Source organism: Ambystoma mexicanum, chromosome 3q (assembly GCF_040938575.1).
Source record: "Ambystoma mexicanum isolate Mex_15411 chromosome 3q, UKY_AmexF1_1, whole genome shotgun sequence".
Taxonomy (NCBI): domain Eukaryota; kingdom Metazoa; phylum Chordata; class Amphibia; order Caudata; family Ambystomatidae; genus Ambystoma; species Ambystoma mexicanum.
Window position 1 is genome coordinate 529,580,293 of NC_090926.1, and position 22,393 is coordinate 529,602,685.

At 42.8% G+C, this 22,393-nt stretch overlaps 1 protein-coding gene across 6 annotated transcripts in view; it reads left to right on the plus strand.

Moving 5' to 3' along the window:
* The window catches only part of TENM2 (teneurin transmembrane protein 2), a 3,863,575-nt gene that overhangs the window by 1,504,951 nt on the left and 2,336,231 nt on the right, over positions 1-22,393 (plus strand). For all 6 annotated transcript variants that reach the window (XM_069654289.1, XM_069654288.1, XM_069654292.1 and 3 more), the window contains one exon: positions 15,274-15,306. In XM_069654289.1, the coding sequence (XP_069510390.1) occupies positions 15,274-15,306 (33 nt within the window). The remainder of the gene's footprint in view (positions 1-15,273; positions 15,307-22,393) is intronic.

Consider the following 22,393-nt stretch of genomic DNA (forward strand, 5'->3'; position numbering starts at 1 on the left):
CAAAATGCAGGATGCCATGAGGCCGAGTAAGTGCAAAAAGTCAAAGACTGTAAGACGTTGGGCACTCTGTAATTTGGTGAATGTCTCGAGCTCTCCCCTTGGGTGACAAGGCTTTTCCCAAGGATGCATCCAAGACTGCTGCAATGAACTGGATTTGTTGAGATGATATCATGTGGGACTTTTTGTAATTGATGGAGAAGCCAAGACTGTGGCGAGGGCGGCAGGTGATGCTGAGATCTTTCAGAGCTTGTTCGGGTGAACGTGCCCTGATTAGCCAATCGTCCTGGTAGGGATAGACGTGAATACTCTGTCACCTACCTGAGACTCCCTGACGCCACCACTATCAGCTTGTTGAAAACCCTTGGCAGATCTCAAAACTGATCATGATAACCACCAATGGTCAACCTCTGGTACTTCCTGTGCTTTTGATGGATAAGCATATGATAGTAAGCATCCTGAAGGTTCACTGACACCTTCCAATCCTGGAGCTGGAGGGCCTGAAAGATCTGACAAAGTGTGACCATCTCTCTCTTCCTATTTGGGAATATGGTCAGCCGCCATAGCTACACAGTCCCACATGGTGAATGTGAATTTTGCTAAAACGCAAGCGGCATTTGCAGACTTGAGTGCCATACTTCTATCAGAAAATATCTTTCTTTCCCCCAAATGTTGAAACGCTGTCTGAACAACTTGGCTTTCAGGCTTTGGGATTTTTGACAGGTAGCTAGGGTTGCTACTACATGGGCAGTATTTTCTGGTGAGCTTTTTGTTCACTGCAGCATTCGACTCCTTTTGTGTACCTTTGTCCAGAATATCCATTATGTCATCTTGATCAAACCGTGGAGCAGTTCTGCCCCATACCATGATTCTATTCATCAGGTGCCTATAGCAGGCATCAGCATGGTCTGCTGGGTCTGGCTTGCCAAGCTCAATTTCAAGACAATTGTCGATCCCACTAGCTGTTTGCAGATTTTCATACAAATCCTTTAGTCTGATTTCCACAGAAATACAACTGTCTGGGCCATTATGTCTGTCCAGTTAAAATCTAAATGGTGGAGTGTCATTGTCCGAAAGCTCGTAATCCTCACACATTGAAGCCCTGATTGGCTAGCAGGCCCTGAGTCACCAGCCATTGCAGACCTTCCCAGGGCAGCCCTCTGCCCGGCAGCCCCCTGCGACCAAGGACCCTGGGACAAAGGACAGCTCATACAGAGACAGCTCCTGACCGTATCTGCAGGTATCTGCAGGAGAAGCAAGAAGCCAACAATAAGTAAGTGTGGGAAGGGCAGGGCCTGAGGCAATCACTTCACGCCATACTACACAACCACGCATCTAACAAAGCATTACCACTGTAAACCAGTCTTAGCTGTAGCATATTTTCACTTGGAAACTATAATCTATACATGTATGAGTAGATTTAAATGTGCACCCAATAGCCTCTCTGATAAAAGTTGAATTTAGAAGTGTACCCAATTGCATTTAGAAGTGTACCCAATTGTATTTAGAAGTGTACCCAATTGTTTCTAGAAGTTGCGCCCAATAGCCTCTGTGAGAAAAGTTGAATCTAGAAGTGTTCCCAATTGCATTTAGAAGTGTACCCAATTGCATTTAGAAGCTGTGACCATTTGCATTGAAGTGTACCCAATTGCATTTAGAAGTTGCGCCCAATAGCCTCTCTGAGAAAAGTTGAATCTAGAAGTGTTCCCAATTGCATTTAGAAGTGTACCCAATTGCATTTAGAAGCTGTGACCATTTGCATTGAAGTATACCCAATTGCATTTAGAAGTTGCGCCCAATAGCCTCTCTGAGAAAAGTTGAATCTAGAAGTGTTCCCAATTGCATTTAGAAGCTGTGCCCAATAGCCTCTCTGAGAATAGTTGAATCTAGAAGTGTTCCCAATTGCATTTAGAAGTTGCGCCCAATATCCCCTCTGTGAAAAGTTGAATTTAGAAGTGTATCCAATTGCATTAGAAGTTACTCGCAATTGCATTCTAGAAATTGCACCCATTAGCCTCTCTGAGAAAAGTTGAATTCAGAAGTGTACCCAATTGCATTTAGAAGCTGTGACCAACTGCTTTTAGAAGTTCTGACCAATAGCCTCCCTGAGAAAAGTTGATTTTAGAAGTGTACCCAATTGCATTTAGAAGGGTACCCAATTGCATTTGAAGTGTGCCCAATTGCAGTTAGAAGCTGTGACCAATAGCCTCTCTGAGAAAGTTGGAATTAGATATGTGCCCAATTGCATTTAAAAATTGCACCCAATAGCCTCTCTGAGAAAGTTTAACTTAGAAGTGTTCCCAACTGCATTTAGATGTTGTGACCAATAGCCACTCTGAGAAAGCTGAATTTAGAATATTCCTAACCGCATTTACATTAGGAATGTACATTAATACATTACATTAATATAACTAACAGTATAGCTGTGTAATGTAGAATCTAGACGGCAACTAAGATTCTGATACAAAGTTGATTTAGATGCATACCTAATACTCTCCTTGTATAAAGGTGAATTGGAAGAAGTACTTACACCTGCTCAATTCCTTTAAGATAACTAACAGCTTAGCTGTGTAATGTAGAATCTAAAACGGTGACTAATAATCTAACACTCTCTCTAGGTAAATTGAATCTAGAAACTGACCGAATACAGGTGAACTCAGAAAGGTAACCTACTAAACTTATATCATCTCTGCCGGCAAATTGCATCTAGAGAGCTTTAAATAGTCTAATTTCGTCTCTGATCTGTTGAACCTAGAAGTGTGCCTAAAGGCGTGACACCCACGATCCTATAACTACAATCAGGAAACGCTCCTAAATCAACCTAAAAGTCCACACCAATCATGAGCGCACCCACCCCACCAGAGTCTCTCAGAAACGAGCCCCGTGGACCACCCCCACTCTCCGACCTGCCTTCACTCCCGCCCCATCCATCCCAAATCGCCCCACCCTCCTCCACACTCGCTTCCACTCCCCTCTCCAAACACCAAGCCACAGGAGCACGATGGCGAGTCACTCACCCTAAGACCATTCATCCCCTGAACCCCACCACCGACCCGCCAGCATTGCCCATACCTCCTCCCCTCACTATCAGACCTGTCATACCCCACCCCGAAATCACCCACCCACAGCCTTGCCCTCATACCCCTACCACCTTCCCCCCCCGACCGCACTCTTTCCCCTCCCTATAAACTGTGCGCCTAGCCCTGGCACAAACCGAAGCTGCTTCCCTCTCCCCCTCTGACCCCCCTACCCTCTCCCACACACCAGTCGCAGCAAAGAAACTAAAGAGGAAACGCTCCTGATCCCCCTCAATCTCTCAGCTCTCCTCGCCTCCCCTGTCTCTACCCACCACCTCTCTCCCGCAATCTCCGCCTTCCCCCATGGCCTCCTCCTTCCTGAAACCCCTCTCCCTGGATTTCTCAGCAACTGCAACTGAAACTCCCAACCGCCCACACCTCTCCCTCAAATCCCCCAACCCAAACCCGATCATCCTATCACACCCAGCCACCCAGCCCCGCTCGAAACCTGCCAATTTTTCTGCCCGCCCACTATTCCCTTCTAGCATCACCCACCTTACCCCCCCGTTCCACTCCCTCCACCACCGCCTCAACCCGCTCCAGCACCGAGACCTACCTTGCCTGCAGATGTGAACTGTATCCTATTTAACGCCCGTTCCGTAGCAAAAACCAGACATTCCATCTATGACCTCCTCGCCTCTGCCAAACCTGACCTAGTTTTCATCATTGAAACCTAGTTCTCCGATGACTTTGGCCCAATCGCTAGTGAAGCCTTTCCCCCTGACTACTCCCTCTTCCCACTGAACCGTCCGTCCAGAGGAGGTGGGGTAGCATTCGTCTTCAAATCTCTCTTCCGCGCCTCAATCATAGACAACCAACCCTCCATCCCATCCTGCGAATCTCTCCTCGTTAAACTTTCCCTCTCCCCATCGCTCTCACACAGCTTCCTAATAATCTACAGGCCCCCTGGCTACGATAGACAATTCGCAAACAACCTTTGCGATTCCATCGCCACTCTCCAACTAAACCATCCCAACCTCACCCTCCTTGGTGACTTCAACATATGGCTCGACAACCCCATCAACCCTATGACACACTCCCTGGTTGACGTTTTAGATGCAATTAATCTCCAACCCCACATAAACGGCCCGACCCACTACAAAGGACACACTCTAGATGCCATCTTTAGCTCCAACACCCTGATTCATTTAAAACCCCACACCCCAGTCATCTGGTCCGATCACTTCTTACTCTTGTTCGCCATCCACTCACCCAACCCCCTTCCCGTACTCGCATCCGAACCTCCGAATTTACGCAAATGCTGGAAAAAACTTATGATCACCCCGGACCTAGCCGAGGCACTCCTCCAATCTCTACCACCCACCTGCTGTCCCAATAACCAACTAACCCTGAGGCCTTTGACTCATGGCTCAATGCATCTCTCCTGCGAGTCACCCCCCGTGTAAACCATCAACCCGCCGTGGCCCTTTCCCCAGATGGTTCACCCCTGAGTTGAAGACCACTTAACGAATTTACAAATACCTAGAACGCAAATGGCAGAAAGCAAAAACCCACGAGAGCAGGACTACCTTGGCCCGACACCTATATCAATACAAGGCCGAAACTCGGAAAGCAAAAAAAGCCCACTACAACTCCCGAATCCTAAACTGCACAAACCCAAGCAAAGAACTCCACAAAATCATCTCAGAATTCACCAATCCAGCTTGTAATACAACCGTCCCGACCCCCTCACAATCACTCTGTGACTCACTCTCCCTCCACTTTTACAACACGGCTATTGAAAGAACAAAAACTCTAAATACCAAACTGGCTCTACTACAGCCTCCAGGCAACCCTCTGCCCGTAACGGCCAGCCCTTCACCCGAGACCTCTACGCAACCAACGTTTGAATCCTTTAGTCCAATATCACCAGAACAATTTCTCAAACTTCTATCTGCTCGCAAACCATCTGGATCACCACTGGACCCTTGCCCTGCCACAACCCTTAAAGAAATGTTTGCTTCCACCTGCGCAGGCGAACACGCAAGATCTATCATAAATTCCTCCCTCTCCTCCGGTATCTTTCCCGACGCATTCAAAATAGTGCACGTCAAACCTCTAATTAAAAAACCTTCGCTCGACCGTCTCGAGCCCAAAAACTACCGCCCAATCTCAAACACCAGGTTCCTTGCCAAACTCATTGACCGAACCGCCTACTCCCAACTAAATGCCTTTGTCGAAACCAACAACCTTCTAGACCCCGCCCAATCAGGCTTCAGATCACGTCACGGAACTGAAACCACCCTAACCTCGATCTGGGATGACCTTAAAATGACAGCAGACTCCGTGGGATGTGCCACACTAATCCTCCTCGACCTATCAGCCGCCTTTGACACGATCAATCACTCAATCCTCCTAGACCGCCTCCACTCCCTAGGAATTCGTGTAACTGCCCTTAAATGGATTGCTTCATTCCTCAAAGATAGGCACCAAATAACGACACTCTCCAGCTTTACCTCACAAGCCCGACCAGTCGACACGGGAGTCCCCCAAGGAGCATGTCTATCCGCCCTCCTGTTCAACCTCTACCTGAACACCCTCCCACCAATAATTTGTTCACACAATATCCTGTGTTACAACTACGCCGACGACACTCAACTAATTCTAAAACTCCTGAACTCGAAACCCAACTCCCGACCTGACCTGGCATCCTGCCTCCTTAACATAGAACTCTGGATGACCCAAAGCCACCTCCTTTTAAACCCCTCCAAAACAGAAATCATGGTCTGCGCAACTCCGACCTTTTTCCGCACCCACTACCCTGGCCTCCCACCATGGGCAACTCACCGACACTCTCCAACACAGTGAAAAATCTTGGATGCACCCTGGACTCCGACCTAACACTCTCGCGCCAAGTCAACAATGTCTCAAAATCCTGCCATTACCACCTCAAAAACCTTAGGCGCATCCTTCCATACCTCTCATTTCCCAACAGAGTCTCTGCAGTCCAATCAATCATCATATCAAGACTCGACTATGGAAACCCCCTATACCTTGGAATTCATACCCACCAACTAAATAAACTCCAAAGAACACAAAACGCAGCAGCCAAAATGCTACTTGCGCTTGGTCCAAGAGACCACGTATCCCCAGCCCTTAAGACACTGCACTGGCTTCCAGTAGCCCGTAGGGTGGCTTTCAAAACCTTATGCCTCTTCCATCGAGCACTGAATAAAACTGGACCTCAATATCTTCAAGACAAGCTAATACCTTACCACCCCACTCGCACCCTAAGATCAAGCTCAGCCGGCCTCCTAGTAATTCCTAACACAAACTCAGTCAGGTTAGGCGGATCATCATTCTCAGCCCTGGCCCCAACCCTGTGGAACTCGCTCCCATCCCACATCCGCCTAACTGAAGACTTAACGGCCTTCCGCAAACTACTGAAAACCTGGCTCTTCCCCTAAGACTAAACGGTTCCAAACTAGCTTCATCACAATAACACCGACCCAGCAATCGACCTGATGCAAGAAATGTACAGCTAAACAATCTCGAATGTAAACTATAAAGACAAACAGTACTAAACAAGCAATGTAATGATGAGCACTGAGAGCGGATGAGCGCTGAGAGCGGATGAGCGCTGAGAGCGGATGAGTGCTGAGAGCGGATGAGTGCTGAGAGCGGATGAGTGCATAGAGCGGATGAGTGCGTGGAGCGGATAAGTGTGTAGAGCAGATGAGTAGAAACGAATGTAGAGGATTAATGCAGTTGGCGGATGAGTGTGTAGGACCCATGAGTGTGTAGGACCGATGAGTGTGTAGGGCCGATGAGTGTGTAGGGCCGATGAGTGTGGAGGGCGGATGAGTGTGGAGGGTGGATGAGTGTGGAGGACGGATGAGTGTGGAGGGCGGATGAGTGTGGAGAGCATATGAGTATGGAGAGCGAATGAGTATGGAGAACGGATGAGTCTGGAAAACGGATGAGTGTATGGAGCAGATGAGTGTATAGAGCGGAAGACTGTGTAGAGCGGATGAATGTGGACAAGTATAGAGGATTATTGCGGTTGGCCAATGAGTGTGGAGGGCGGATGAGTGTGGAGGGCCAATGAGTATGGAGGGGGGATGAGTGCTGAGGGCAGATGAGTGTGGAGAGCGGATGAATGTGGAGAGCGGATGAGTGTGGAGAGCGGATGAGTGTGGAGAGCGGATTAGTGTGGACGAATGTAGAGGACTGATGCGGTTGGCCGATGAGTGTGGAGAGCGGAAGAGCGTGGAGAGCGGAAGAGCGTGGAGAGCGGAAGAGTGTGGAGAGCGGAAGAGCATGGAGAGCGGAAGAGCGTGGAGAGCGGAAGAGTGTGGAGAGCGGAAGAGTGTGGAGAGCGGAAGAGGCTGTATAGCGGACGAATGTGGACGAATGTAGAGGATTAAGGCGGTTGGCGGATGAGTGTTGAGGACCGATGAGTGTAGAGGGCAGATGAGTGTGGAGAACGGATGAGTGTAGAGGGCAGATGAGTGTGGAGAATGGATGAGTGTAGAGGGCAGATGAGTGTGGAGAACGGATGAGTGTAGAGGGCAGATGAGTGTGGAGAACGGATGAGTGCGAAGAACGGATGAGTGCGAAGAACAGATGAGTCTGGAAAACGGATGAGTGTGGAGAGCTAATGAGTGTGGACGAGTGTAGAGGATTAATGCGGTTGGCGGATGAATATGGAGAGCCGATGAGTATGAAGGGCGGATGAGTGTAGATAACCGACGAGTACGGAGAGCGAATGAGTGGGGAGGGCGGACGAGTATAGAGAATGGTTGAATGTGGCGAGCAGCTGAGTATGGAGAGCAGAGGGGCATGGGGAAATGATGAGTGAAGAGAACGGAAGAGAGTAAGAGAGTGGAGAACGAGGAGCCTGCAGAGCGGAAGAGAGTGCAGAGGGGAAGAACGAGCAGAGCGGCTGAGTGTGGAGAGAGGCTGAGTGTGGAGAGAGGCTGAGTGTGGAGAGAGGCTGAGTGTGGAGAGAGGCTGAGTGTGGAGAGGCTGAGTGTGGAGAGGTGCTGAGTGTGGAGAGGTGCTCAGTGTGGAGAGGCGCTGAGTGTGGAGAGGCGCTGAGTGTGGAGAGAGGCTGAGTGTGGATGCATACCTCTTATCACACCCCACGCTTACTCTCTCCTTACACCACCATTCAACTAGAACACAGAGATACTATGACACCATTCGGTATAACTGTTCTCATATCAACATCTGCCGCTCACTCCCCATCACTCTAAGTAAACATTGCTGGTCTCACACCCCGAGCCAAGCGTTCTCCTCAGGCCTAATGCTGCCACTCTCGGTCTGGATAATTCCGGCCAGATCGAACACATACTCCTGATCTATCAGCCACCACACCTACCGCTTGGAAGCAGCTGCCACAGGAATTCTGCACCAGCTGCACACATACCTGGTGCGCACACGCACCTTTGGACTCTCTCTACTCCCTCTACTGACCAGGACTTCGGTTCCCAAGGGCGTTCAACCTACCAGCGCCTTCAGACCATACCAATGGTATATAAGGCGCTATATACGTGCAAAATAACATAACATAACATAACATAAAGACTTAAATAGGTCCTTTTTTGGTAATGGTTTGCAATATTTAGGTAGAGATGGTAAAGGTGTTGATGGCTTAGAATAAGGCATTGATGACTTCGACACTACCAGTGTGCACAATTATAGAACACTAACCATCCAATAGCTATGGCCTTCGGCTGTGCCCACTGTATACACTAACCAGCCACTAGCCACAGCCTTTGGCTGAAGCGACTGTATATTCTAACATATTAATGGGCACTAGCTATGGCCTTTAGCCATGGCCACTGACTACAGCTTTCAACGTTGCCTACTGACTATTTTAAAACCGTGATGGGCTACTAGGCATGGCTTTTAATCAGGTACATTGGTATTTTCTTAAAATTAACCGAACACTAGCTATGGCCTTTGGTGCTGGCCAGTGACCCAGCCTTTGTCATGGTCAAGTCCACAACCTAAATTATTATTACGGTAGTCATGAGCTAACTTATAATTGATGTTATGTGTAATTGCATTATTGATGTAATCAGTTATATACTGTAAGAGGATTCAATTCAACACTACAGCTAAGTCAATGCCTAGTCTGGGATACTGAATGGAAACCCTTATTGATGTATCTTTATGTCCAGTTCATGCGTTCTGGATGACTTCCCCTATATAACACCCCTCTCTTGGAATCCCCCTGACCCCACTGAGCCAAGAAGTAGTTCTGTTTTGCAAGTTAAAAGGTTTATTTGAGAATTTAAACAATATAGATATATATCACACTTTATAATAAATTAATAATTGGATATCACACTTAATCTGATCAGTAATCAATAATGGATAGTCTGGCACTAGCACACTTGTGAATAGGAACAGAAGAATAAGGTGGTAGAGAATGCTTTATATAAGTTCAGATGGATGTAATGTTGAATGAAAATGCAATACAGAAAATACTCAATATGATTTCAACAAAACAATGTAATCACTTTTCTCTGGCAATCCCCTCCCCACTTTATGCAATGCAAGGAAATGGAAGGAAAGCACATAGTTCTCAGAAATGCAATCAAATGTAATTCAGTTCACCCCAGGAAGCTTAGACTACAGATCGGAGTTTTAAACACAGGCCCAAAATGCTTTTACATGTGCTGGCAATGAAGTGAAAAATATGCTAAAATGCTTTTAATTCCCTCTAGAGGTTCAGGGTGAGTGGTGTCAAGTTAATATTAGTCCAGGCTCACTCTAGCAATAATTCAGGGATGGTTCTTAAGAGGCAAACGAATTTTTAGCAAGGAAAGCAAAGAATCTTCTGTTTTTACACGTGGAGAAATTTGCAAATCGCTGCAAAATTCGCGAGTGCGTTTTTCGCGATTACAGAGGAACTACAAGGACTAGCACTATCGTTTTGGGGTCCTAGGACAGCCTAGGACAGCCTCTCAGCTTCCAGATGAAAGTTACTGCAAGTCTCTAGGACAAACGGTCACGGAGATATGAGCGATATGGTAAAGGTCGTTTTTCAGATTTGAAATTTTAAAGTTCAAAAAGACAAGTGACAGCTAGCAACTAGAAAATGACAGGTGACAGTTAGGAGGCAGTTCTACTTAGATTAAAATATATTGAATTATATTATTTTAACTAAGAGATTGGTTCTACACAGTTCTGCTAGGTACTCACAATATATTTTTGAAATAAATGGGCCTCGCCACGGATCTGGTCAGGTTTTAGACTGGACTCTGGTCTGGTCTCGGCACTTCACAGTGATCTGGGTCAGCTCTGCTCTGCTGGTCTGGTCTGGGTCTCTGGTTCTGGATATTGATAGATTTGAAGTCTGGATCTTTCTGCACAGCTTTCTCTAGAGATTGATGGAGGTAAAGTATGGATTTTCCCGGCAGAGCGTCCCGCAGCAAATGGATTTGAAGGTCCCTATCTGTCCTGACTGTCTGCTTTTATGTGTTTTGAAAATGGGTGTGTGTGCAGCATCACTAGGCTCTACCCCTCTCCACTTATCATTGGCCAATTCATCCTCTTCCCCTTGATTGGGGGAATGAAATGAAGTGTCATCACGATGAGGTCTGTTTATGATACAGAGAACCCACCCATGTCAAATTACACACAATCTATATTTTGACCCAAAAGACATATTTCATAGCTACACAGTGGTTTGAAATTACATGCACCCATCATGCATTACAGGAGGTATACCCTGTCCAAATCTGCTCTTCCTGGGAGCTTGCATTCAGAAATGGCAACATTTGCACTTTTTAACTGGTTTCGTAATATCGGACATTACCCCAAATTTATACACATGTGCGCAAGGGGTATGGACATTAATTGATGAAGTGTCAGATTTTTAACATGCATACATTTTAAGTAATACCCTCTTAACTGCTAGCTTGCCCCCAGATCATGCCACCGGTTCTAAAAACCTCTTAAAATGTGGGCAGAAAAATCACAAGAATTATGGTATCATTTAAATAATAGCCAGCTTGCTCTCACAGGCAGTGCTCCTCCCCTTTGCTTCAGGAGGAAGCCACTTTTTATGGCCTCCATAATAAAACATTTGCCTGAGTCAGGACAGGGCTTTGTTCACTTTCCTGCAGAGCCCAGGTAATTCAATCAGAGAAGTGTCATATCCCTTTTGGTGGGAGCAGCAAAATGCAGGTCGGCCTGGGAACACAGCTGTTGTGCAAGTCTCAACTCCTGTCGGGGGTAGCTGGTGGGCAGAATTCAGTTCCTTAAGCCAGGTTTCAGATAAAATGTCACTTTTTGTTCCCCAGTTTAAGTCAAGACAATTTTTACATATGCAGCTAGAATGCTGATTCGAAGTTCAAAACTATGACATTTAAACAATTGCAACCTATGTGACACTCAAAAGTAGGTCACTCATTTAATTTAAACATTTCGATTTTGGTGGTTTTAATCCAGTTTCAGTTAGGCTGCTGACATGCATAGCTCAGCCAGTTTTGTGATGAACATTGTTTTAGGCTCATCCTCTTTCCAGATTTTGTATGCCCACAAGACTTTATTCTGCCAGATGTCCGCTGGTGTTCAGTGAGATTTTTGGATGTGTTGCAAATAGGCATTTTGAGCTGGCATTCAGAGAAACAAAAGGTGATTTTAAAGTGCGGTTTTTCCTTTGGCACACATTTCACTCATGGCACCCCGGCCCATCCTGCTCGCACTGGTGGGTGGCAAATTAGGCAACCATTTTAGTGTGCACAACTGCGCGGTTTTCATAGATTCTGGCGCACATGTGGGCTTTTTCGGCCATCTTGGATTTCCTAAGCCCACAGCACCAAATGTTGTAGCATAATAGTCCAAACGTGGGTCAGAACACCCAACAATACAATGCAATTAGTGTTGTCACCAGTGATGGCATCAGTGATGTGACTTGTAATGTCATCATTGTGGGCATAGACTGCGCAACAGGGGTCGTCAAGTTAAGGTGGCTTTAGCCGAATTTTTGGGGGGTTTGTTGCGTTACGTCCCTGCAACTAACGTTTTTTCCTTGAATATAATTATGTGTGTGTGGGGTAATGAGGAGGAGCCCAACATGTAAACAAATTTAAAAGTGTTAATTAAAACTGTAAATGTACATGCCTCAAACTAAATCAACCACAAATAGTGTGTGTTCTTCTAAGCACATCTCTTCACGTGTTCCATGTATGCATGAGGATGTTCTAGGCCACTGGTAAACTCCAAATTATCCATAGATTATAGCTTCAATCCGTGGAGAAAATGTATGGTGCATTATTAATTCTCACTCAAGAAACATTTCACTTTATGACAATCTATGAGCATGTCTTAAATATGCATCTGATAATTGTAATGTCAGCAGGCACTGTTTCCAAGCAGTCCAAGCATAGCCATCTTTTCTGGCATCCAATAAAGTTGCAAGACATGTTTTATATATTTAGTATCCGATTTTAAAATGGTTGCTTTTTGTTACATGTGTCCCATCATACAAAGAATCACCCACACAGAGAGGAAATCCTGGAAGAAATCCACTTTACGACAACTCTATGATAATCTCTGTGCATAGCTGTCCGATGTGATTCATGATTCTAGTGAAGAGGCATGTGCTAAAATATGGCAGACTCTGTAGGGATGCGGGTAACGGCGCACCAATTATTTATTTTTTTGCAGCAGCTGACACTACTGATTCATGCATGTGCACAGAAACACATTGTCCACCCGAATGTACATGCCCAAATCCACTCCATGTCTATTTGGCATGAGTGTTGGCTAGTGAACACTGTCCATGGAAGCACGTGCAGTTGCTGTCTTCCGATGGATTTTCCTCCAGCACCATCTTGAGACTCACTGGTCTCTTCATCATGCATTCAAGAAAATATGGCATAAGCCCTTTTCATTTGATTTTGCACGTGGACCAATGTGTCCACTCCATCTATTCCTTTTTCCCTGATTAGCTTAACATCTGCTTGTATTATAAAAGTTCACCATCACCATTTGTCATTAATTAAGGTAGAGTTTGTAAAGGTTGTCGAATATGATTACAGACATGCTGGCGTGCTGGCATTTTGATAATTGCATGTTGTTCCCTGATCCTACCTGATGTTTCCCTTTTTCCCTGTTCTCCGAAGAAAACTGTGTTGAAATTTTAGTGTGTTCTAGCATTTAAAAACACATCAAATACATTAAATAACTGGGAGGAGTCCGGAATGAAAGTTAGAGACAGGTTTGCTTTGTTTTGGTTAAAGACATTTATTGGAAATAAAAGGGTTTGGGAAAAGGCATCCCTGCGCCAGCCCACAGAGAAATCTACCCACCTAAACCAAAACTAAGGATCTGTTTGTATCAGGATGTCAATAACAAAACTATCCTGTGTCCATTGTGTTATTCTGACCTTCACACCATAAACTAATCTCTAAAGTGAAAAGGGAAAATGTCTTTAACCTTGGAAGGTTTAGAAAAGTGTGCATAAAGGAAGAATAAATGGTTGAAACAAAAAGGTAATTCAAGGAAGAAAGTCTTGACTCCAGATGGGAGATCCCTTCCCTTGGATTCTTCTTTACTCCTTGAGGTTTTAATACACAACAGTGCTTTCGGCCTCTCTTTGCCAACTACCACACTTGCACACAAAAACTGTCTGGCTTAACAATTTTAGTTTCTTTCAGGTCACCTGTTATTTCTCTCTCTCAGATGTTGTGATTTATTCTTTCTTGTTTAACACATCCTTTCCAGTTGCCTTGTATACTCTCCTGCCAGGACAAAAGTTCACTCAGGGTATTTGCCCGCTTCAAGAGCTGCTTATAGATAATGTTGGATAAAGTGTCCCTCCGATATATAACCCTCTTTGTGCTTCTTAAGTATTTGCACTGTGTACATTCATTCACAATTTAGAAGAGGGGTGGTTTGTGATTTATCATCCCCTTTTTCAGTATACCCATTCTTTATTTTATTTATTTTATTCTTTTTTTTTTTTTATAACACCCATAATACCATACCTGAGTTTGGTTTCTAAGCATGGATCAGGGATTCAAACCTCTGTTGCTTTGCATGGTCTTGCTTCCAAGACCATTGCCCCTGTGCTATCCGCCATTCAAAATCTCTTTCAGTTTTAAGTTTTTCCGAAATGTGCACACTCAGTGCACTCACCTATAGGCCTCAGTGTCCCTACTGCTTCTGGGCAGACCCACTAGTTTTCTATGGTGTTGGTGAATTCTCTTGTGCTCTGCAGATGAAGGAATCCCGTCTGCCTCCTTCTCGCGGCTGCTTTTCCTTCATTAATCAGTCCTCTGCCTCTTCCACTGGACATACCTGGTTTACTCTTGGCTCTGGTAGGTGAAATGCTTGTTTCTCCCTCCGGCTCCTGGCCTTCCTGCAGCTCCTCTCAGCTAAGTATCTTCTTTTTTTCCCTGTCAGTGAGCAACCTGGCTCCACCATGCCTGTCCCCACTGTTGGTTCTCTGCTCCTCATAGAGATGTGCAGCCTGCTCTCGCCAGTTGCCACAGCAGCTGTCCTTGATTCTTGGCTTGGGCTGCTTACATTCACCAGGCACAGGTCGCTGAGCTTGCAGTATCCTTTCCTCCACATTGCTCGTTCTATCTTCTTCGTCCAAGTATTTTGGGGATTATGGGAACGGAAGTCCATTGTTGAACATTGATTTATGGATTTTGATGGCAAGTCAGTTCTGATTGATTGACAAGTGGAATTGACAAAAATGTTTTCATCAGCTCGGTAAGGTTAACAAAAGTTGTTAGGTTGGTCAATTGATTTGTACAAAGGGGTTTCCCTGTTCTTCATAGGAAAATAAGTAGATGCATGACAATAGGCTACAATGGTTTCAGACATGGGGAGGTTATTTTCAAGGGAAAATGTGTGGATACCATGTCTCACCTGATGGAGCCATGACATCCTCCAGGAGACTGCCTCATCCTGTGTGATCCTACCTCATATGTCCACCCCCAGGGTCAGGATCAGCAGTGAGTGCCGTCCCCTGGCCTCATGGGAGAAGTTTACCACCGAATGATCAATGATGACTCCACTGGATTCACCAAATAACATACAATAAAATGAATTGCAACTTTTGGGGTTTTGTACACAGAATGTGTTTATTTTAAATATATATAATTGATAATTTCATGGTGATAAATGAAACTTTCATTGGTTATATATAGTAGTAGCATCACTTTGTTATGCTTTCATGTGTATTGTACATTTGAATAATTGCTGTTTCCTCTTTTTTCCCCTGCAGTATTCACTGGCAGACTCGGCAAGTGTGAAGAAAGTAGGTACCTTATGATTACATTTTTATAAGTATCCTCCATGTGATATACAGACATTTGATAGTTCATTTAGTAAATAAAGATAAATAATCTTCATTTTAATAACATGTAATAGAAACGTTTATATTTATTTTCTTACCCACCCTTTGTAATCTTGCCACATTATTTCTCGCTATTCCTTTTAGTAAGTGTTCTTGTATGCCCATTGCAATGTTAGTGCAAATGTTACTGTTATGTTTTTAATATGTGATCTGTCATAGCAATTGAAACTAGATTTTCTAATATGTCCATAATGTTAGGACCACATTAGTTATCTTAAAACAATGCAATAGAATTATGCATATTAATTATGTCAATGTCCCTGCCCATAAAAGAAAATGAAGGTGTGATGCTAATGCAAGCTGCAGACGTGGAAACGTATCATTCATCTTTTTGAATCACAAAGGTTTCACAATGATTTCTCACACCAATGTACACCAAACCATGAGATTGAGCTCAATCACTTATGGTAAAGCAATGGATTGTCATGTTCTTGCTCTTTGTATTCTTTTCATGTCATTTTATGCCTGTGGTATGAAATGTTTTTTTTACGTACACTGAGTACATACAGGCTTTATGAAAATAACTTGCTATAATTAGCCCTCTAAATGTGTGAACACATTTCTTTGTTTTATTTTGAAAATCATCCATATCACGTTTACAGCACTTACCAATGTAACAACTTGCTTATACTATGCACCAGATGGTTACGTTGTAGTTCATGTTTAAATTTAAATTGAAGATATGTTAATTAATTATTATAAACTAGAAGCCTTTTTTTATTGGATATTTTACTCATGTAAATACCTTGGAAAAGTGAAATTGAGTACTGCAAATTTGTCAGAGTATTGTGATCTTTGAATTGTTCTCTTTAAGTTCAGTTGGTAAAATGCCATTGTCATTAATGTAGCATTAGCTCGGTACCTTTCCCATAAGCTTGATTTGCCCGTTAACATTAATAATATCAATTGTATAATATTATTAATATTAGTTCATGTTCTTGTTCTTATTATTACCGTAGTGTATTTTATTTTATTATGGTACAGTTCCACGTAATTATACGTTAATCCTGCTCTACTACATACATGGCACAAGCTATATGGTGCACAATGTGCACAATATCATTTGAAATGAAATCAGTTACATCCACAAACTATCATCAGTTAAAAAAATTGGTGCCGTCAACAACAGGCCAGATGGAGAAGGAGACTAACCCATAAAGCGAACTGACTCTTGAATCATTATACTAAACTCTGCAAGCCAATCTCAACAAGTGACAATAAGCAAAGTGCATGATCCACGTGGTGCCATGACGTGAAGCACCCACTTTCTTTAAAAGCCCATTGGAATTATCGAACAATCTCAAGTATGTCTTAACAAGCAGATATTTCTTTCTGGATAATAGAATTAAGTTATTTACTCAAGCATGAAGCTGTGTTAAACAATAGAAATAGAATAGGCTCATGTGGAAATGCAGATTTTTTAGAACTGTTTCAATTATCTTGAGATAGATTTCTTAAATTCTTTTACTTTGACACAGTAAAAGGTTACTTTTCATGAAATCCAAATAGAATTTTATTAGGAATTTGCACAATATCAAACATTTGCTTTTTGCTGTAATGTGGACTCACTATTTAATGTTATTAAATGATTTAATTTGTAGATTTTTGGGGAGGTTAAACAGACAGAATTAATCTTGATATACACCTCAGCAGAGTTCCATAACAATAACCTTTCACTTTTGGTTTCTAGTTTTATGATTAAGGTGAAGGTTATTGGGAAGACTTGGGGGTGTTTAAAATATTCCAAACTCACTTAACAAGTTTAGCTTTGAAATTAATTTCTTTAGCTGCGACTTTTGTGCTACCAAATATGTGACTTGCTTGGCCTGGTTTATAAATCGTAATTTGAGCCTATTTGACTTTGATATTAAATAATTCACATCTCTAATTAAATCACAAATGAACCAGTCAAAGATGGGCGAGGTTACGAACATGTATGGCTCTTTGTGACTCAGGTTACATCTTTTGTTCTTCATTTCAATTTCCCGAATCCACTTTTCCTAAGTATTTCCATAATGTTGTAAGTGACCGATTTCCTTGGGGAGTTTAGCTCAGTACCCAAAATGCAGTGTTAGTTTCTTATACCCATCAATGCTCACAAAATAACGTTGGTCACTGACTTAAATTAGATTGCACTGTTTGTGGCATATGTACAATTTCCTTCTCAATCACAGAAAACATTTGGTTCTTGCAGGATTTTCATGGTATTGTTCTTATTAGTCACTAGTAAGTTTTGAGGGATCACTTCTCAGATGCACTATTGGATTTGGGTTTCCAATTTCTTAATTCATTGAACACTTGTTTGTATTGTTGTATTGTTTGTATACCCCCTATACACAGGAAAGTGTTTCAAAGCACCCAAGGAGGGTTGGAACATGGGGAAAAAACAACAGTCACTCAGAGCCGTTGACATTCTGAGACGATAACTGTCTGCACGAGCAGAGTAAGTGCGTAAAAAAATACATTTAACATTTGAGACACAGCAAATAGGCCTGACAGTGATTCTGCAGTTTTACCAGTTTGATTAAGGGGAGAAGACAAGGGAGAACAGACAGACAATCTTCGTGCATGTTCATTTGTATCGAGTGAGTGCAAAGACGGTCACAGAGGGGGGAGGTCCAAGTGCACCTAGTCGGCAGAGACTGGGGTAAAAGTGCAGAGAGCCACTCTCAGGGGTTATTTCAAGTGCAGTGAGGGTGGGTGGGTTTGGGGCCCTGAGGCAAGTGCGAGAGAGCACTGGCTTGGGTGCCTGGGACCGGTGAGACTCTGAGGTACACCAGTTGGCCAGTCAGCAAGCTCAAGGGAGAGGGGGGCGAGATGGAGAGAGCAGAGCGCTAGGTTAGCAGGGTAGACTGAGCAGGAAGAGGAACTTTTGCACTGAAATACCCAAAATGCAGCATTATATTTTCATGTTCAATGTTTTCCCGGTCACAGAATTAATTTGGTTTACGCCGCTTAGAATTTAGACATGTACTAATATTCCCAATAGTTTTCCAATTTACAAAGCACTTTCCAGTTCCCTGCATGCAGTTGTTTTTTAAATTATTTCTTGACTTTGATCTTTACTCCTGGAATGTAAGCACATGTGAATTTTTTTTAAATTATTTTTTTATTTGACATGGCTGATTTACAACCTTTCAAATAGTCAGAAAAAGATTCAGTACAATCAAATGTTCACAATACATTAACATAAATTATACACAGTTGTCATAACATTCAAGATCTTAAAAAAATGACAATGAAACATCCCAAGGTCTTAAAAAGATGATATCACCATTCACATTATGAGAGCACCAAGAACGTACAATTTTAAAAGTATAGCGATATAATCATTTACACTTGTTCAACTAGACTGAGACTTAGGCTTTAACATGTCCATATCAACATTTACATTTACCAAAAAGGAGCCAAGTTGATATTAGTTCAACCAATGCCAAGATGTCGGGAATTTAGAATGCTTACTACGGCAAAGGTTACTGAATTGCCCTTGCCCTCATATAGATTCCCCCATAGCATATCTGAAGTAATACATTGATAATCATCATATTGGTTCTCCAAATATTTATTCTGGGCAGCTAATGAGCTAGAACATATTGTAATCAAGTGTCTGAATCTTTCTACTTGATTTTAATGTTTGCAGAATTTGCATCTTCTTAGAGTATTTAGACATTTTGACCTTCTTGCAATGATTTCACCTGTGCGCCAGAGGTTAATCTTAGCCGCAGAAACATAGTCCTATAATTTGGACACAGAAATTGTAGGAGAAAAGATTGAGGATTTTTGAAGTTTTTTATTTCATAATTATTTTTTTGAAAGAGTTTGTATTGCATGCATTGCTGACAGGTGCATATTCCGTCGTATAGCCACAGTTTCTTTTAGCACAACTTGGATTAGTTGTTAATAGTTCAACTGTGATATCAGATTGTGTCAAGGTGGTTACAATATGATGTTTCCAAAAAGCTATATTCTTGACCAGTGTGTTTTCTATGTGGTGAGCTAAAATAGCTAGTAGTGATCTATCAGGCACAGGATACACATTGGAACAGTCATGAGAAGAGTGAGTACTCTTTTCCAGTATACACCCTCTAGTCTAGTCCCGTATGCTATTGATTGAGGGGCCATGGTGTCTTCTCCATACAGGACAACTGGTGCAGCGTTTTGCTGTAGAATTGAATAACTGGTTGATATGAACATTTACCATATGTTCTGTGTATAATCGTGGCTTGTGTAGCAGCCGTCTGGATATTTTGCAACATTGTTCAATGTAGGGGATGTCCCCATAGCTGTTGTTAGTACTAACTCCAAGGTAGATACATTCATTCAGTACTTTACATTAGCGTATTGTTCAAGGGCCGATATAAGTTGTTGAAGACCCAGGGTTTTTTTGGAAAGCAAGACCAGGTTGGCTGCGTACATAAACCATGGAAGAGCTTGGTGGCCTAGTTTTGGGGGATCTGATATTACTGATTTTGGATGGTGTCCAGTATCTGCAATGTAGAAGTTAAACAGGGGTAATGCTAGTATACATCTTTGCTTTAATCCACGGAAGGTGGGTATGACCTTGGATGAAGTACCATCTGGAGATAATCTAATTTGCACTGTTGTACCTGTATGGAATTGAGAGATCAGGGCTTGGATATGATCCGGACATTTGGCTGCAAAGAGTTTACCAATAAGTCTGATTCTCGATATGGAATCAAAACCGGCACGAAAGTCTGCAAAGGCCATGCAGAAAGGGTGTTTATTGTGAACACTCTGTGTTTTAAGGAACCACAGTGTGAGTAGATTGACAGAAGTCCCCATGCCGGGCATGAATCCTGTTTGGTAATTGTCAAAAAACTTAGCTTCCTTGACCCATGCTGAGAAATTTCTCAGTAGCAATCGAACAAAGATTTTGCATGGAATGTCGAATAAAGCAATTGGTTAATAGTTGCTTGGGCACTCTCAGTTTCCCTTTGTGAAGATGGGCATGATAATAGATCTCTTCGATGTTGGAGGGATCTATCTTTGAAGGTTTATCTTGGAGACGATGATGTAAAGGACCAGTGCCCATTCATTCAGATGTATTTTAAGCATTTTCTTGGTCAAGCCATCAGTACCTGGGGCACGTGAGATGCTTAGCTTTTTAATTTTATACAATATGTCATCATGGTCACAATTTAGACTGTCTTCAGAGGACCAACATGATGCACTATATATGTTAGCTTTGGGTCGCAATTTGCGTAGAGATTTTCATAGCGTTGTACCCAATTCTCCTCTGAAACAGAATTAATTTGACAAGCTGTTTGTCCTGCTTGATACACCGTGTTAAATAGTTTCCAGAAATGAGCACTGTTTTTAGATGTTATGTTCTGATTGCATATGGTAGATCTGACAGCTGTGAAATTTAACCCAGTTTTTTAATCTGGTTTTAAGAGCTCATGTAGCGGACTGTCTATCAATAGCTGGCAAATATTGTACTGGCCTCTGTTGCCCATGAAACTTTGTGTTCGATTTGCTGGTCAAAAGGATATTTATGTTGATAGACTGGCCTTTGATTTAGTGATGTTAACACTTTGCGATATGTACATGGCTGCCACATAAAGGCCCTCCTCTTTCATTAGGTCGGATTTGAAGTGTGACAGGGCCTGATTTAGACACCATTCCGGATTTGCCACTCGAGAGGCAGGCCATCGGAATCTATTCTGACCACCAGCGATCTCAGGTTTAGGAGTATAAATGCCCACAGTGGAGAAGGCTTCAGTGTGCTTCCATTGCATGAAAAGAAGATTGTGATCACTATTTTGTTTTGGAAGGTCTTAAAATCTGTTATAATGTTTAACATACTGCGAGAAACAAAAATGCAATTAATAATGACTGAATGATTTCCACGTTGCCACGTCGGTCTTGGTGGAATGTAATTTCTGACAGATCCATTTAGCATGACAAATTGTCTTTCCTCAATAGTTTTCAGCCATTGTTGATTCAGGGTGCTTGTGTTAGATGTGTCATGATCAAAGCAGTGTATATCGTATGATGAATTATGGGGTCAAGTATGATTTTATCCCACAATTGTTCCAGATTAGCAAGAAAAAGTGAATCCAATATGCCATTATGGGTCCAAGAAAGATTTGTAATTGCTATGGAGCTTGATGACAATTTTATTTTTACCAACTGAATGTATGCATCTGGGGCAGCCGATGGTTCCGATGAGAGGTGAGATTTCATACTGATGGCAGTCATCATGCCAGATGATGGTCGACCGCGAGTCTGTGTTAAGGCGTGTAATAAATATATTGAGTGTTCGTTCCACACTGGTGCAACACTAGGCCATGTTTCTTGTAGTACAATGATGTCAATGTCCACTAAGGGATTATGTTCACCCGAAAGTAGGTGTTGAAACCTCTTGTGTTCCATGAAGCTAAAGTTATCATGCCTGATGAGTGTTGGGGTCATATTGAATATTCAAGGGCCCAGAGGTAACCTCTCGCCTAGTTTCAAATGCACCTTTCGCACATTTTATTTTTAACTTCAAGTCAATTTCAAGATTAGTGTAAGTGTTATTGTCTTGAATGGCAAGAGTTTTATCCTTGAAAATGTGTTCTTGTGTCAGGTGAAAGACCATATGGAACAGTTCCAGTTTCTCTTTCCATAAACTATTTAACACAATGCATGATGGTCTGAAGGTCTGAATCTTGAGGGAACTCAACCAATGCGATGTCTGAGGAACAGAGGTCATCTAGTAAGTCAATGTTGCTAAAAATAGCAACAACACTACATCTGTTTAGTGTGCAAATAGGGAAATCCCCACCCCTACATTGTTTTGTTTGTTTGTTTGTTTATTATTTGGTAATGCACACCAAACCCGAGGGTAGCCGGGCACAGCAGTTTACATGACAACTTAAGCTTGTTACATAGTTTGGCAAATATATGTACAACATAGCATAATAAGAGCAAATATATGTAGTGCTATATACAAGCATATGCCTAAAAGAACAGAGGTGGTGGA